At 44.6% G+C, this 17,749-nt stretch overlaps 1 protein-coding gene across 1 annotated transcript in view; it reads left to right on the top strand.

The window, feature by feature from the left end:
• Window positions 1–17,749, top strand: part of GAP43 (growth associated protein 43) — a 58,293-nt gene that overhangs the window by 17,233 nt on the left and 23,311 nt on the right. The window contains exon 2 of the mRNA XM_039558949.1: window positions 13,470–14,097. Coding sequence (XP_039414883.1) covers window positions 13,470–14,097 — 628 coding nt within the window. The remainder of the gene's footprint in view (window positions 1–13,469; window positions 14,098–17,749) is intronic.

Below are 17,749 nucleotides of genomic sequence, written 5' to 3'. Positions count from 1 at the left end.
TGATCCCACATAATATTCAAACCTTGTTCTGAAATCAGAAATACTAATTTTCTCCTGAGCTGTCTTGTGATTCTGAGCACATCCCTAACATCATTTAGTAAATCTTTGCAACACCCATGTGAGATAACTGAGTATTTTTTCTCCATTTTTTCAGGTGGACAGCTGAGGCACAAAGAGTTTGGTCAGCAGGATGCCCTAGTTTTATGTCCTGAATTTCAGAAACAGGGCCTGACCTTTATTCATAGTTTTTGTTTTCAATTGCACATCTCTGAAAGCATCTCCCATTACTGTCAGCTGCAGCTCTGAGTGCTCGGCACTGCTCCAAATCAGACTCAAGGTGTTTGAAGTCAGCTACTCAGAGATGCAGAACTTGTCAATAGGAATGACCCCATGATAAGCATGGGCCAAGATAACCGAGGAATCAGCAGCAAAGGTGGGGCAGGGGTGTAGGACAGCCATCTGGCTGCCCCTGGGATCCTCTGTTCTCCTTTGCCAAACTTTTCCCTCCTGCATTTTAACTTTCCGACTTCCAACTGCAAAAACTAGGACCAAGATTTTAGTGTAATCCCTTTATACCCCAGAGTTTCCTAAGCTCCAAATATCCAGATTTCCTACTAACGCTTTAAGTCTTCTTTAAGCTACTTTGTTTTACTTTGCAATCTCGCAGCAGATATTTACAAGCCTTTTTCCAAACAGTGGAAGGGTGGTATTAGGTAATTTACAGAAGTGTCCTAACAAATAAGATTTATATAGGCAGGAGCCTAGTAGGATTTCCAGAGAGCCTTGGTGTCTAATTTGCACTGGTTTCAATAGGATTAAGGCAATGAGGTATTTGTTAAGATCCCAGCATTCCTTCCTTAAAACCTGGCCCTTTAATTCTTCTTTCAGCCAAGTTTATAGGGAACCACTAGAGCTAAAGCATAGAAATGTATACTAAAATGTTAATAATTCATGGTAAAGTTCTGTGAGAGTACAATCTGTAAAGCAGGCGTCTTGGGGGAACGTGTTATATTTTCTTCAGGCTTCAAAATAATTGCTTCTGCAACCAAAGGAAATTACATGTAGAAAGTTTTTTCTCTGCTTTGCACTGAAATCAAAGTCTTAGTCACCTGAAAGCCCCAATAGGTGCAATTCTACATGAGTGTCCTCAGATATTCTAAGAATCAGGCAGATTCCAAAACCTTGGTGTCTGGTTTGAGAGAGTACAGAAAGTGATTGTACATTCATAACGCATTCTTTCTGGAAAGGATCAAATGAGTCTCATTGAATTTAATCTGTTTGAAAGTATTCTCTATCTAGGGTTCATTTCTGATTTAATTTCAGAAGGATTTAGTGAATTCATTATGCAAACTGACAGGCAGTGTATTTGTTGCAATTTGCTCACTTACTCCACTATGTTTATCCATATGTGTGTGTTTGTGACATGCAGTTTGTGATAGTTGTACAACGTGATTTCCCCTCTCTGACTGGGAAGGAAGGGAAAAAAAGAGTTCCCCCCCCAAAAAAAAACCAAAACCCACCACACTCCTGGGCTAAAATTTTAGATAGATAATCATTCACTGTAATGCAATTTGCATGATTTGTGCCTATTTTCCTGACTGAGGGACCAGTTAATCTGAACAGTATAGTACAATAAATGACATGGCCTGGCCACATAATGTAGAAATTTGCCTACCATAATCTGGGTTGTTTGAGCAGACCTACGATTTGCTTGACTCCAAAGGTGTGCCTTATGAAGGACTTGGTATTTTTATTGTTAACAGGTCAGTAAATTGATCTGGCAAGAACCAACCTTGTCCTGTGATTTCCTGAAGAAACAGAATTATGTCTTTCTACCAAGAAATAGCACTATATTTTAGGTGGTGCTAGGAGAAAACAAGCTGGCTGCTGTAGTATCTGAATTGTTTTTCTCTGTAAACCAGTGTGCTCCCTATGCCCTTTCAACACGCTCTCATTGTCTTGTCTGCCATTGCTTGTTTCATTGCTTCCTTTCCCACACCACAAGGGAGATCCATCCATAGGATGTAGAAATAATAATGGTTGTCAGCATTATAAATCCTTATGCGTTTCGGTTTTTCTTGCAGTGGGCACCTCTTCCTTCATCTGGAAGGAAGAACGATAGGAGTCCTGATGGAAACTCTTGAAAACCACCAAAGAGGGTTTGACATTCTTCCACTCCCTCTTACTTTTCCTGGCTGCTCCAGCTGCTTGACATCCTCAGAAAACTCATAAATGTGCTGAATAGCATTAGAGGGGAGCTGACAGGAAATGGAGCAGTCAGGACAGTGTTTACCAACCTGTGTGGATTGCTAACTATCTATAGGACGTGGCCATTCAGAAGTTCCTTTAAGCTGTTTTTTTCCTTTCTTTTTCCCCAAATCCTTAGCTATTTTCAGCTCCACCTATTTTAATGGCTGTAGCTTTTCCTCCTGCCTTTGGGAGTCTGATCCACACATTGATTTATTTTGAGCTATATTGCTAATTACTATTTTTGTAAGTATAGTGTTTCATTATTCATTAAAGCTGGGGAGACATTTTAGTAATTTCTCCGTAGAACAAATGTAATTTAGTAATCAAGTAAGATATCTGGTTAGGGCTTAAGAGGGCTAGGAGGAGTGATCTGACAAAGAAGGATGGTATGACAAGTGAGAGCTATTGATATGTGGAGGGGTGTTACTAAGAAAGCAGAAACAAACTAAAGCATAGACAAGATACAGGGGGCTGGCTGAAACTCTGGGAGCAATTCTTTATTTCACCAAAGGAATAAACTGCCACAGGAACCCAGAAAGCCATTTTTGGAGCAAATGTCCAAATACTGGTCAAAACCACTCCTGCAGGGTGGATGAACAGAATCAGCCCTGCTGCACTGTACAGGGAGGGTCTAGAGGACCCTGGAGATTTTCAGTTATTTCCTCTTTAGTGTGTGACAAAGCTGGTCAGTGTGAACTGGCCCTTACTAAGAGAAGAGGAAACACTGCCCATTTTCTGGTATTAGATCATCTGTGCAAACTTATCAGTGCTTTCTGTCTGGTTTTGCATGGGTTCCTGAGGGAAGAAGGTTCCTATTCCAGAAACCCATACATCCTTCTCAGGAAGAAAACTGTATTTCCATATCGAACCTGAAGCAGAGTAGAAAGAAGTGGAAGTAGCTCTGTGCACTCTGCCTTCCCAGCCATCCTAGGAGTCCTTACCAGGGTCCCTTTTCCCTCAGCTTCTCTGCCAGGGGGTCACTAAGTAAAGTCCCCCACAGGCTGGGCTTCAGGGGTGTCTGGATGTACAGTTCTGCTACAGATGTACCAGATGCAGAGTCATCCAAACTGTGTGCCTGGGGAAGAGACGTTACAATATGCAGTGCTTTGAGGCTACTGACACGCTTCTTGATTGAAGAATGGAAAAAACCTAGAAGACCTGATGACCAACATATTAAATACCTATTGAAGCCCTATTTTAATAACAACTTTAAAATGGGAAGCCCAGGGGGTGAAAGAATTGAAATAAATAACAGTTGTCCTGCAGCAGGAAGATCAGGAGAAGATCTGGATGACTATTTGAATGTGGCTGTGATATACTAGCCCTTGTAAGTGGTGGATCCAAAGACTTGTGGCTTTTTCCCTCGCACATCTATTCAGCATGTTCCCTTTGGCTGGGGGTCTTTATAGCACTAAAGTAGCAGGGTCCACAAAGGGTTTTTTGCAGCAGGCACTGCAGGCTTGCCTCCCCCTTCCCCCTTTTCAATAGGGTTGAATACAGTAAAGGAGCAAAGTAGGAAATAAAATGGCTCAAAGCCACATGTGCATTTCCCATAGCTCAGTGCCAGGGTCTAGAAAAAGTGACTAAGCCCTGGGGCTACTGAGTCTCATGTTCAGGATCTTCCCAGTCAAAACCATGCCTGTACTCTGGTGACAATCTCACCTGAAGAGGGGAGAGGGGTGCCACTCAGGAGTGACAGTTGCAATCACAGGCCTGATTCATCAGTTTTACAGACCTTGGGAAGCACTGGAGTTACACAAACTGGGCAGCCAAGCCCAGATTGTTGGGTGAAAGAAGCTGTGTCATACACGTCCCCTCTGGAGACTTTTTCAGGTTCTGGCAGACACTTAAGCCCCCTTTCAGGATGTTCTCATCCTCCACTGACAGGAGGAAGTAGGTAAGATAACTTAAATATTAAATATTGCACAATACTTTACTGAGTTACACACCGTGCATTTGAGGTTCTTGCAGCACTACAAATACTAATTTAATTATGTTCAGAGTCCTTCTGGAACTTAACAATGTTTCCAGTGGAGCAGCAGACCACAGAGGTCTTGTAAAAATTATCCCTAATAAAATGTCATTGGAATCAATGAAATGAAACTCCACTTTCATCATCTGACATTGCTTTTGGCACTGGACTTCAAATAAGATTTTCGTACAACCATTTGTTAATAAGTTGTACAAACTTTGGGATAGAAGGAATAGAAAAAGATGGTCTGGGTCTTCTCACTCTTTTCTGTAAGTCAGCAGTATACAAGAGCTCTTGGTGGGACCAGTGACCTGTCTCCTGTATTTGATATCTCAAGAGTAGGTCTAACTCTTCCTGTTCTCACCTGTACTGGTGCCTAAGCAGGGAGGAGATACGGATCTCTCTCCTTCTTTCTCTGCTTGTACTGTAAACACGTATGAGAAATGAAAAGTAAATGTAGGCCAAGAATAATTTCCCATAAGGTTTTCTATAAGGTCCCTGACATCCAAGGCATGGAGTTGCTGTGAAGAATTCAGATAAGAGGGGTCCATGTCTTACCCACTGCTTGTGTTGAATTCATACACAGGCTGTCACGACAGTCCTATCAGACACCTTGTAGAAGATCTGTGGGGCAAATGTCAACACCAGTGGTACAACTGAAGTAAAGGTGGGTGGAGACAATGGCCAGGGCAAGCCAGAGGATGCAATCTCTGGGTCAGTCAAGCCCCAATGGGCATGAAGATCCACAACACAAATTAATAAACTGAGCATCCATGAAGATCAGATCCATCACTCAACACCCTCATTCTCTGCCTTCCAGCAGCTAGGCTGACACCCTGTCCTAGTGAAGTTGAGGCTGGTGTTAACAGGGTCAGGAAATCCCATGAAGGGATACCCCAGTAGGGCTAATCCTGACTGGTAAGGAGAGGCCATGTCAGTGAGACCTGTTGAATCCATCAGAACCAGAAGCTGAGAAAAAGCCAGCTGCCCCAGTGAGAAGATAGAGTCTATACCAGTAGGTAGAAGCCTTTGCAATGGATTGCTGTGGTAATGGGGATACAGTATCATGGTGGACACTGAGTTCAGCTCTGCAGTGGGGTTGTGGGATTGGTCTATTTGGAACAAAAGCTGAAGAGGCTATGAGAGAGGATGTCTTAGACAGAGCTGTTTTAAAGGCAGTTTATCAAATTGCATAGATCTGCAACTCTGATTTTTTGGGTTTTGCTAAGAGCAGCTCTGATGACTTGAAAGATTGTATGGTGCTCCTCAGGGAATGGGGAAGCTGTTGGCTAAATGTGATGCTTGAGTCTAGGCTCTTGTTCAAGACTTGAAAAACAAAAGGCAAAGGTCTGACCAGGAGGTTAACAGAACAGTAAGAAGGGCAATACTTACTTTACTGGCCTTGCAAGATCCCAGTCAAGAATCCCGGTTGCTGCCTTCTTCAGCTCACCCTATAATTTCAGCTGGGATATACACCTTTGTCCCTCCTGAAGTTTAATTGCTGTGTGTGACTGAAGGCACAGGTGGCAGCCACAGGGTTTCACCCCGGCCATAGCTGCAGTTCAGGAGGAGAAACACCTTTTCTTCTTTGTGAAGGTGCTAGGTATAAAGCAGTGGTGGTGGCACAAAGGGCCAGTCCTGCCTGACTAACCTCGAGGTTTTCTCTGAGGGAGTGACTACACCAATGAATAGGGGAAGGGCTCCAGATGTCACCATCTGGACTTCTGCAAGGCCTTCAACATGATTCCCAATGACATCCTTCTCTCTAAACTGGGGAGAGAGATTTGATGGGAGGACTCTTTGGTGGGTGAGGAATTGGTTGGACAGTTGCCTCCAGAGGGTAGCGGTCAACAACTTGGAGTCCCTGTAGACACTGATGACAAGTGGTGACCTTTAGGGGTCCATATGGGGACCAGTGCTATTTAATGTCTTCCTCAGTGACATAGACAGTGCACCATCAGCATGTTTGCAGATCGACAGGCCTGAAGGATGGGATGCCTTGTGTTCCTATGGAGGAAGCAGGACATAAGCTGCTGCTTCCTGTGGAAGTCATTCTGGAAACCCTGCATAAGCCTGGACTCTGGGGAATCTCAGCAGCTGTCTGCCCAAGATCTCAGGGGAGCAAGCCTGAGCAGTAAATTAGCCTCTGTGCCCTGGGTGCAGCTAGATCAGAAACAAATGTGTCCAGCTTTCATGGGGGCAGGCACTCTGAGCCACTAGAGGCTAATAACAATTCCCTGAAAAATTTTGTGGAGTCCAAAACTAAGCAAGCGAGGAGAAAAAAAAGAAAGTGAGAGACAAAAGGTAGGAACGGAGAGGCATTGATAATTCTGTGTTTCATTACCTGCTCATGGTCAGCAGACCATGGATTCAGAGTCTGAAGGTGCTACTTCAAAATAATCCACAGAGCAGCAACCATCCTTGCCCAATCTGCCCCAAACACAACCAAGCAAACCACACAGTTGGAGCTTAAAAAGATAAAATTTCTCTTTAGTCCAGTGGCATGCAAGCTTGCATTTCTATCTAAGCACATCTGCATCAAAAATCGGCTGTTCTTTGAATGGACTTTTCTAATCAAAGCATAATTCAAGGGAAATTTTTCACCTGATTCTTTTGCTGAATTTCTTCAGTGTGGGCTGTTTTGGGAATACATTTACACGGTCAGCTTGGATACCTTCCTGCTTCCTTTCTAGGCTTTGATCCCTTGATCTGAACGCCTGCTGACTGGTTCCTTCTGGAGTGACACAAGTATTTCCCTCCAGAAAGGAGACTAGACACAACTGACAGTACAGTATGCACCAGCATCCAACCTCAAGCAAGAACATAGATGCTGATTGTGCCAAACACTCAAGACCTTCGACACAGTCCCCACAGACCTTGTGCCGTGGAGTGCCCTCATGCACTTAGGCCACACCCCAGGGTATACACACACCCTTGGCATGAACTATAGAAGCGCCACCTTAGCGAGTTCCACCCCATTCCTGTCTCTGAGACTCTGGGTGCTTTAAATTGAAAGATGAGTGAGCGCAGCCTGTGCCCCACAATCACCAAAGTGCTCCACAGAGCCCAGAACAGACCCAAGGCAAGTGTTTTTCCCTGTGAGCTTCTCTGCTCTGGAGATCATGAACACCATCCTGAACATCATCCACTTTCATCCCGTTCAGGGGCAAGGCTCTACTGTCTTTCACCCAGCCTGCAAAGGCAACGTAAGCAGTACTGAGTGCCTTTTTCCATCTAACTTCTGGAGCTGTTGGAGCTTCAGGGTGGTAGAGGATTGACCACCAGCTTGAGAGAACAAGGTGACAAACAGAAGGGAAGTCACAGAACAGGAGGGGAGAGTATGGATTTATTAAGAAGGCTCACTAGAAATATCTAAATAGGTCTAGCTTAGATTATCTTCTACCTCTCTTTTCAGTCACTGTACACGAGTGAATAACACCCAACCATCTGCCTGTTATTTTCTTATTTTAATCTAGGCACCAGAAAATAGAGGGGAAGTTTCCTACATGTGAGAGAATCTTGTAGAGGAAAGGGTGGCAACTCCATTGTTAGAGGATTTGAAACTGGAGAGCTGAAACCCTGCTAGTTACACCCTGGGGAACAATCCTGCTTAGGCCTTCAGAGGGATGAATTAACCTTTTCTTTCTCAAGGGTGTTTTACCCACCATCACCGAAGTCATCCTGGGAAAATAAAGGAACTCTATTTGTTTCCTCACCTTGAAGACAGGTTGTGCTGACAGGTGCCATCCTCTAGCCAGGTGTCTTCACACCATTTAACTGGGTTAAAAAAAGCTGTTCTATGTGCTAAATTGCTTCCTCACTTCACAAGGCGTGAAAGCCTTTTCTCCCTTTCACGTGTCCGTGCTCCACTCCTTCTGGGGAGACAGCTGGTCTTTTTTTTTAATACATTCTGCTCCTTAAATGCCATCTCTGAGACAAATCAGGTCATGTGGAGCCAGGCCCATGAAAAACACTGAGGACTCAATCCTGGGAAATCACTGGGAGCTTAAATTTCTGTGAGTCTAGGCCCAAGTGACCTTGAGTAACATCAGTATGAACATACATTGAGTTCTAGTCGAGAACAGAGCATGGGCTGAGAGGCATCTTAACCCCACAAATAGCACAGGTGTTTGGGTGATTCAGCACTAGTTCACCTAAACAGCTGAAGGAAAAGTTTCCACACATACTTTAGCACAGGTGTCATGAGACAGGAATGACTATTGGCCTTTGTTCTTTGCGTGGAGAACATAGTTGTTGGGGTTTTTTTGTTGGTTTTTTTCCTAATATAATAATAATAATAATAATAATCAGGTATCATATTTCCCTTGGGTGAAATGGGTGAAGTGGGTTATTGATCCATAGTGGTTCTATGGATGTCCAGGCTCTGGACAGTATTGATGCTTTGTCTGGTGAAAGGTGTGCGAGTCCTAAATCTCGGCTTCCAGCACGCAGATTTCAGAATACTGGGAGATGGCCATGTGTATTGAAGGGGTCTGGGATTTGGTGTCACGTTTAAGAGGAGCTCCTAACTAGGGATAGAAAGGAGCAGGGTACCAGGGTGACGGCTGAGCTCATAGCATGGCTATAGCATACAGCAGCCTGATCCTAGGATGAACATTAAGGTGGGTGATACATGCCATATATTGGAGGGCAGAGAAACACCAGGAAAAGGAGAGCTAGAGAGAGAGGCAGAGGAAGCTGTGTAATATTCAAACACCTTTCAGTGAAACAGTAAGTTCTTTCTTGGTCTCTCCATCCCAGCATTCAAAATACAAAACTATGTGATTACTTTTCCAAGGAGAGGCAATGAGGTGCGCCATGAGAGACAAGTGAACTAACAGCAAGCAAGGACCAAAGCACTCAGTCCTCTCCTTTCTTTGCCAATATGTGGCTGAAAACATGTGGAATATCTAGAAAACACCTAGTTTCTCCATTTCTCCTTTCCTGAAATACCAGCGTAGGAGACATTTAAAAGGGTCTGGAGGTTGTACTAATACTTCCTTAATTCTTTGCCATAATTTGACCCCTCTGTAAGCTGTGAGTTTGAAGATGGAAGTTGCAAAAGTGGCCAGAGATTAGAAATCTTCTTGTCATGGCTCCAGGAAATTTCTACATTCCTAGTACCTAAGAGCTAACCTCTGCCCCATCTGTGTCTTAAACATTAATTTCTTGTCTCCTGCTCTCTCAGCTACGTGATAGCAGGGAAAGCCTCACTTACAGGAACAGTCTGCCTGGGAAGGGATGTCCTAGAAACCTGGAGGTGTGGCAGACAAGCAGATGGGGATGGTGAGAGGATCATCCCTCTAGGACTAGAAAGATGCTGTGGGCTGTGTGGATAGAGACATAAAAGTGTGTTTCATAAAGGCAAAGCTTTACACACTGGCTTCCTTGGGTATGTGAGGACGGTCTGAATAAAAAAATGGACTTGTTTGACTATGTTGTGTTATATGTCCATTTAGCTCTGCATCCACCTGCCTCAGTTATGTCCTGCCATTACAGCATCCATGATTTGTTTAACACTAAATGAAACAGAGCACATTTGCTCTGTGTAAAATGGCAATACATGGCATGTAACCTAACAGTATCGTGAATATGTCAGTATTAGGTATTAGTATGAGTTTGCTTTACACATAAATGTGTAAATGAAGGGGAGGGGGCAATGGAATACTAATATCTGAAACCAATCCCTACCAGACCTGATGCCTGGCTGGGAGCTCTAGATTCCATGCAAACACTAGTAATAATAGCCACTTTATTCTAGCCACAATACTACAGCCAAGATGTCATGAACACTTGGGAGATAGATAAGACAGACAGATTTCTTGTTTTCCACTGAGATGGTTTTGAATGCATCCTGGCAGGGCTGACTCACCCTTTTAGCTTTCCAAGGAAGACAAATTGCTTTCCAGGAGCTTCTGCTGTATACAGGTTATTTTTGAGTGCTTCCTTAATTAAGGTTTATCTGCTGTGCACATAATCCACAGGTGAAAAGCCCTTGGGGCTTTTTTTTTGTGTGAACAGAAGTTTTCCCCTGAACAACTTGTTTCTCACCCAACCCATTGTTATACAACATGTACCACATACTTTATGGATACCATGTCCTACCCCAGAAGTACCTGCAGGCCAGTAGCCTGAAAAAAAAGTGCTTTCAAATGCCTGGGATGCTTTACTGGGGAAGGACTGAATAGAAACAGGATTCCTGAGGGCCACAGTTGGCAAAGACAAACTATTAGTACATTTCTTTCATCCACAATCTTGAACTCCACCTCTGCCCCAGTCTCATGTTTCTTATCTTTTGTATCTGAAATTATGCTGAAAGCACCCTACTGGAAATACATTTTGCAGTTGCACAATTTGGGATCTGGCAAGGACTCAAATGGATGTCACCCCAGCTGGGAGAAGAAGACAATGATGTCACTGGAATAAGGGAGCCTTTTAGCTTTGCCATGCTGTAGGTGCAGGTGAGAGGTTTTGGTCTGACCTCCCTGGAGAGATGTGCTCTCCCATCCCCTGCCAGGCTGACTGGCAGTCACAGCTCTCTGTGAGGGCTTCTGTCAAAATAGCACAAGAGCTGACCCTGTGGCTCCCTGTGCCCTGGACTCTGGCTAGCAGAGGGAAGGAGATAAACCTTTACAGGGCTGCATAGCTCAGGTAACAGGACAGCTCCTCTGGAGTTGGAGAGCTGGGCGTGCAGCAGTCCACGACCTGTAATAGCCGTCTTGGTTGGTGTAGGAGGTATGTGGGATGAAAGAGCAACAAGGCCAGTGGCAAGAAAGGTCTCCCTTCAGTCAATGTTTTTCATCTTGTCCAGGGATTAACAATTTTGTCACATTCACTAATGGTTTTGCAGGAATCAGGCATGGGGACTGGACCCTTAGGGCCTTGTAGTTATGTCTAAATTGTCCTTCCAGTCTCCCAGTCTTGCTGCTTCTCCTTGGGGAGAAGGAGTCAAAGCTACAGCATCTAAGTGTAATACAGTGCTGTTACCAGTCTATCTTCATGTTGCTGTGGCTACAGTGTAATGCTGGCATACCCAAGATCTCCTTAAACCAGATAGTTCAGGTATTAGCAGTTAGGTTGCCACAGCAACACAGTACTTACTGCAAGCTGCAAAACTTGTCTAAGGAACAGGATGGATGAGCCTGTGTGGAGCTCTGCACTACCCTGGCAAGTTAAACATACTTCCAATTTGTTTCCACCTCCTTGTGCTGAAGTAGGCTGAAAAGCTTCCCCCAGATGCTGAAAAACAGTGTTGAGTTAGCTGTGCAAGACACACATGAGTGGTGGCAGCCTGCTGGTGCCTACATTGTCTTTACACATAACCATCACCTGCTCTCTGACAAGCTGAGACAAACATGAAAGCCCATTTTCCATCCTGCGTCATTTAATGCACTTGGGGAAGTGTAGACATAATGCTCAGCTGTGCCCCTGTGATTGGTGCAGCAACCATTTTGTCCCTGGGCAAAAAAATTGGAGCACAAAAATTCCTTCTGCAGAATTCTGTGTATTAATGCCATTTACATATTCATTCACAGCCTTTCTCACTCCCTACATAAGCATCCTGGCACTTAGTGTTCCTCCCATCTCACTTCCTGCTGTATACGGACCCATCCACATCCCTGCACAGATGTGTGGGGTGGCTCTTCTCCTTGATGGTTTGGGGCTGCTCACTCCTTGGCCACCATACCCACTTAAAGAATGATGGGCACCAGTGCTAGGGTGAGGGATCACTGGGGACCCAGTGGGACATAGTGGGTACCACCCGTGGCATGGCAGTGGACACGCGACTGGTTCCCTGGCCAAGCATCTCTTCCACAGGTGTGCTCGACCCACTCTTGTGCTGTGGAAATGATCATTTCCAGTCTCCCACATTCCCGGGGAGTGTGGCTGCTGTGGCCACTCTTCTTTCCCCCTCTCCACAGGCACGATGTTTCCGGTGGCATATCTGCATGTTGCAGTGGCTTCTTCTCCCTTCTTTCTGCCACACTTTTACTGAATGTCCCCTCTCTCTGCTCTTCTGGTCAGAAGCCTTTCCCCAGATGGCACATCACAGTTTCAATGGCCAAAGGAGTGGTTCTCTCTTCCTACCCAGGAGTAAATGCTTCTATCTTTCCCAGTCAGCTTGCTTCCTTTGTTTTGTGACCTGAGCCAGTGATGGAAACCAGGTGCAGACAGCAAAGAGACCAGTGGCTCTGCTTCCAAGTAGGTCTTTTGAATGCTTCCCAATGGGACTATTAATAGAACAGTGTCCTTTCATCAATATGCAGCTGAGCTGTTACTTGCCCAAGGGCTGCTAAATTATTGGGGTGAAGTGTGATCTGTCCTGTAGATGCAGTGAAGGTTTATAAGCTGAGCATTATCTCTCTGCAGCAGACCAGCGTGAGGCACAGGCTCTGTTTTGGTCCCATTTAAGACATTAATTCACAATTTAAGTCTAAAAAACATGGGGAATGCCTGTTCTTTGTTATAAGGCTGAATTCCCCCCAATAGTCAGAGAAATAATAGTAGTCTGCTGAAATTGGAAAGAGTGATATTAATCTGCCTATTAATCCTTCAGTGAAACCATGAGTGGAGAGCAAAGGCAAAGCGCTCGGAGCGCTGGCAGGCAGGGCGTTCGTGCGGAGTACATCCTGTGAATATCTGTGTGCGTCTGACAGCACAGAACTGCAGTGGGGCGGGCAGCAATCCTATTCTCTGTTGGCAATCCCGAGCCAAAAAGCCATAAAAGACAAAGCACTTGGTGTCATTAGAGTCACACACCTGTGAAACAAGGTGTCATTAAAAAGAAACACCATCTTGAAGGCAGAGGTGGATTTGGAAGGACTGTGAAAATCCCCCTCGGGAGAGTGTTTTGAAAATGAGTGGGGGAAAAAATTCGTGTATTTCAAAATGAATGGGAAAATAAATCTTGGGAATAGAGACAACCCAGCTGGTGCAAGCCTTTCTACACAGCCAAGATGCTCTCAGCATTGCTGACGGAGATGATGAGGTGCTTTAAATTCCTTTTACAAACCTCTGGCTGGAGGTTTGGCTGGAGACCTATGTCTGTCCAGCCTTGGGATGAAATTAGGGCCACCTGGCTCCAAACCCACACCAAATGGAAAGGCTGTTTTGAAACTTGTCACTGGTTAGCAGGAGGGGAAGGTGGGACATTCTCAATAAAATTAAAGCTTCTGCTACACCTGAGGAAATCTTAACTTACCTCCCTCTTTTCTCCTCTGCCCTCCTCCCTTGCTCTTCTTCAAAGGTTGAAAAAAATGAGGACGGAGACCAAAAGATTGAGCAAGATGGCATCAAACCAGAAGATAAAGCTCATAAGGCAGCCACCAAAATCCAGGCCAGCTTCCGCGGACACATAACAAGGAAAAAGCTCAAGGGGGAGAAGAAGGGAGATGCCCCAGCATCTGAGACTGATGCTGCCGACAAGAAGGAGGAAGGCCCTGCTGGCGGAGCGGCCGAGAACAAAGAAAGCGAGGCTCCTGCTGCCACAGAAGCAGCCGCCGCTGACAGTGCCCAGCAGGAGGAGGGCAGCAAAGACAGCAGCGCGCCAGCAGAGGAGAAAAAAGGAGACGGAGCCGCTGACACGGGCTCAGAGCAGCCAGCCCCACAGGCTGCCACTCCTGCTGCCTCCTCAGAGGAAAAGCCCGCTGCTGCCGCTGCCCCCGAAAGGGAAAGTGCCACTAAAGCTTCCACTGATAACTCGCCGTCCTTGAAGGCTGACGAAGCCCAAGACAAAGAGGAGCCTAAACAAGCCGACGTGCCTGCTGCTGACACCACTGCCACCACCACCCCTGCCGCAGAGGATGCTACTGCCAAGGCAACAGCGCAACCCCAAATGGAGACAGTGGAGAGCAGCCAAACCGAAGAGAAGACAGGTGAGTGAATGCCTCACTAGGGAATGGGCCTCTCCAAAAATGGGCCCCTGGGAGCAAGAGCTGGTGTGGGGATTAGATCAAGAGTTAACAAGGGAATCCCCTTGCTAGCTTTTAGGGGTGGGGGAGATTTATTTCTTGCTTAACACCCTCTTTCCTGCTTCGAATCAGCTTTTTGAAATACTGCAGCTCCTGCTGAGGTTCCTGTTCCTCTAGATGGAGGTGCCATCAGCCCTTTTGTCCATGGTGGCAGGAGAGTGTCTGCCAGCTGGGAGGCTTGAAGGGAGAGCTCTCCAAGATCTGCATGTGCTAAAGATAGTGATGAACCTTCTCAGTCACACTAGCACAGACAGCTCCAGTGGAGCAACTTGAGCAGCTCACTGGAGGCTTCCAAATTTAGCTGAAAATCTTACAAGACAAAAGCTCTCTCATACTGCAGGAGACCTTGCTGATGGGATGGTCATGGAGTCAAAAGGGTCTTTCTTCCATCTGCTTGTGTGTGGATGAGATTCTTAGTACAACCACATCCTAGCCAGGAACATCTTTTTATCAGCAGTGCTTATAGTTTCATCCACACCTATCCTTGTAGGGTCTCTGCTTGGAGTACCCCATGACAGCCAAGCTTGCATGAAGCTTTTAGATGTGTAAGCTGATTCAAATGTGGATAGTAAGAGAATCAGGTAGGGAAAGGAAAGATTAAGAGCCCTGACAGCTCAGTGAGTGAGGACAGAAGAGAGGGTTGAATACCAAAAGTCTCTCTAAGAGGTGTTTTCAATTCCTTGCTGTTGACCGAGTGCAAGTCTGCTTAACCAGTTCCCCTGAGAAGGGGTGAAGAGTCTTGAAAGGCAAAAGTGGAGATTTTTTGACAAACATATAATGTTTAAAAATCATAAAGAAGAACTGATTTTAAATTGTGATACTGAGCTGAGTAGAAAATGCATCAAAGACATGAGGATATTTTTCTCTCTTGTTCTTTACCTTTCTTGTTTTATCAAAGAAATAGAACATAAACAAAAAAAAGGTAACATTGGAGGTAGACTCCAAATGAAATTCAATTAAGAGGCAGTACCAAGCAAAACTGGCCTCCACATTCATGAAATACTCGGTTGTACAGGGCATTCTGCATTCATTAGCTTGTTGGGGAAAAATGTTGCCTATCACCTTGATGCTCATAAACAGCCTGATGTAAATGTTAGAGAGCCTCAGCACCCAGTGTTGTACTTACTGATGTTCCTCCATAATTTCATTTGGCCCACTACTTCTCCTCCACAAATTGCAACTCCCACTCTTTAATTAGGCTTCCAAGCTTCATAGCTAACCTGGGCCTTCAGGCAACTCTATTCCTGCTCAACAAAGTGGACAGATAGGGAAGAACAGATATCCAAAAGGACAGATTAAATATTGGGAGAGGAACTCATGCAGGACATTTGTGATTTAAGGTTTAGGCAAGGAGAGCAGCCTTAAAGAGCGTGAGTCTAAACTGATTGTACTCAGCTACAAAGGGCTCCTGGTTTTAGAAGTTTCTAGAAATAAGCCTTGCAGTTGTATTGTCCATGTTTGCTTTTTGTTGTCCAGGTCTCCAGCCATTTGTTCTTACTTTATATGATGAGTTGAGTGGCAACATGAATGTCATGTGATTAGTGGGATATAATTTGCTATGTTGCATGCTGTACTTGTGTCGGTTTTATACTTAGGCAAAGGTATAAACATCAATGGCAAGAACAGGACAGGATGAATCAGTGTTTTGGGGTCCTCTACATAGGATAATGAATGCTAATTCCCTGTTATTTAAGACTTGGGGTGCCTTATTCCTAAAAGCAAGAATGATTCTGCTTTGAATTGACATTCCATTTTTATTCAGATTAATCTGCTGTAATGGATAGAGGTAGGGAATTCATAGTAGCAAGCTATTTGATTTTAATTTTCATTTCATTTTACCTGTTTTGAGTCGTCACTCATGAAAGAATGGTTTATTTCTATGCAATATTCCAAATAATTTTCAGATATCTTCCCCAGGCTCTTGTTGGTTTTAACATCATTTGAAGTGGCCAACCATTCATGGCCACATCATTTGAAGTGGCCATTTAAAATGCACGATTTAATATGCATTTGCACATGATACTATTACTTATGTAAATATCTAACCAACAGAGGCAGCTGGAAAATCTGCAGTCAAATATATGTATTTAAAAATGAGTTTTCAGTGATCAAGTGTTCAAGACCAGTATGTGCATCCATTTATACTTATTCAGTATGCATGCAGTAACACTCAAGCTTACCAATGTTTGCAGAAAGCAAACATGGAAGGTGTGTGGCCAGAGTCAAGCTGATAGCCTCTTTAAAATATTAATGAATATAGATTTTTCTTGAATTCCAATTCCAGTATGATATCAGCCTTCCAGTCACAAACCTGAACAGCTGGCTAAGTGCCCCAGGAGTCATCCAAGAAAGAAATGCAAAAAAGATTAAAGAGGTCTCCTTGTCCATCTCTCTGAGGATTCCGGGCTGTGCTTTGCAATACACTCTATAGCACAATGTCCACAATAGTAGGAGGCTGCTTCCTTCTTAAAGAATATTCCTCTGAAGAGCATCTTCACATTACGAAAGTACCCACAGACAGGGAATATTTCCTGACAGAAAGCCTGTGTTTTCTTTTTGCCATCTTCATCCTATTACTCTCTCTTACATCTTTAAACCTCTCTGTCTCTCTTGGTACTTACTCTTTCCATAGACTTAAACACATTTGCCAGATCCCGACCTTTCTCCCAGTCATCCCCCAGCAAACACAGCACTGGTGGTTGCTGGCATGGCTGTGATGGTCATTCATGAAAGAGGGGACATCTGCCACTTCAGTTCTTCTCCAGCCCAGGGACAGATCCTCTTTCAGCTTCATCAGTCCCCTTGGCCTTCAAAGGTCACCTCTTATCATTTCTGTGATCGAAGACCATCACAGTAGTGTGCAGTGTCAGGCTGCCAAAAATAAATCAAATTGGCTCCTGGCCAGTGTCATTGGTTGGCTGGTTGCCATGGCTTGCTTGGCTGCTACTACCCTGAGGCTTGCCAGCCATGCTACTTTGGGGTGGTGATGTTCATCTGCCTTGAAATTTACTACAATGGCTGTATTGTGCTATCTGTGCATACCTTCCCTGGTGCAAGCACAAGCAAAAGGCAGGGGCATTTAATTTATACCCAGGAGAGATTTTTGCCTTTATCTATGGGCAGGACAGAAAAAGACAGGAAGTGGGGAAAGGAATAACTAACCAGATAAGGACAAGTGCACAGATTTTAATGTTTAATATTTCTGGAGTGCGGGAAAGACAGAGTGGTTCCTGTACCAGTCAGTTGTTCCCCTGACAGCCCTCGCCACTCCTTGTTACTCAGTTCCACAAGCTCTATCTGTCTGTTGGTAATGGCTTAGGAAACAGCTTCAGACAACTGTCCTGCATCCAATAGCATCCAATTGGTCTGGAACCCCAAGCATTCCCAGTTGTACAGTAGGGCAGTTCTTAAGCAATTCTCTGTGTAGATGGAAAAAAGAGATGACTTCCAACCTGGATAAGGCATGAAATGAGTCAGTGGGCTTTGTTCAGTGGCAATGAAGGATTGATGTAAAAAGAACAATCTCTCAAACCTCTTCATGTATTTTGGTGGATGA

The sequence above is a fragment of the Corvus cornix genome, chromosome 1 (assembly GCF_000738735.6).
Source record: "Corvus cornix cornix isolate S_Up_H32 chromosome 1, ASM73873v5, whole genome shotgun sequence".
In the NCBI taxonomy this organism is placed as follows: Eukaryota; Metazoa; Chordata; class Aves; order Passeriformes; family Corvidae; genus Corvus; species Corvus cornix.
Note: the sequence above shows the minus strand (reverse complement) of the source record. Positions and strands in the feature narration are given on the sequence as shown.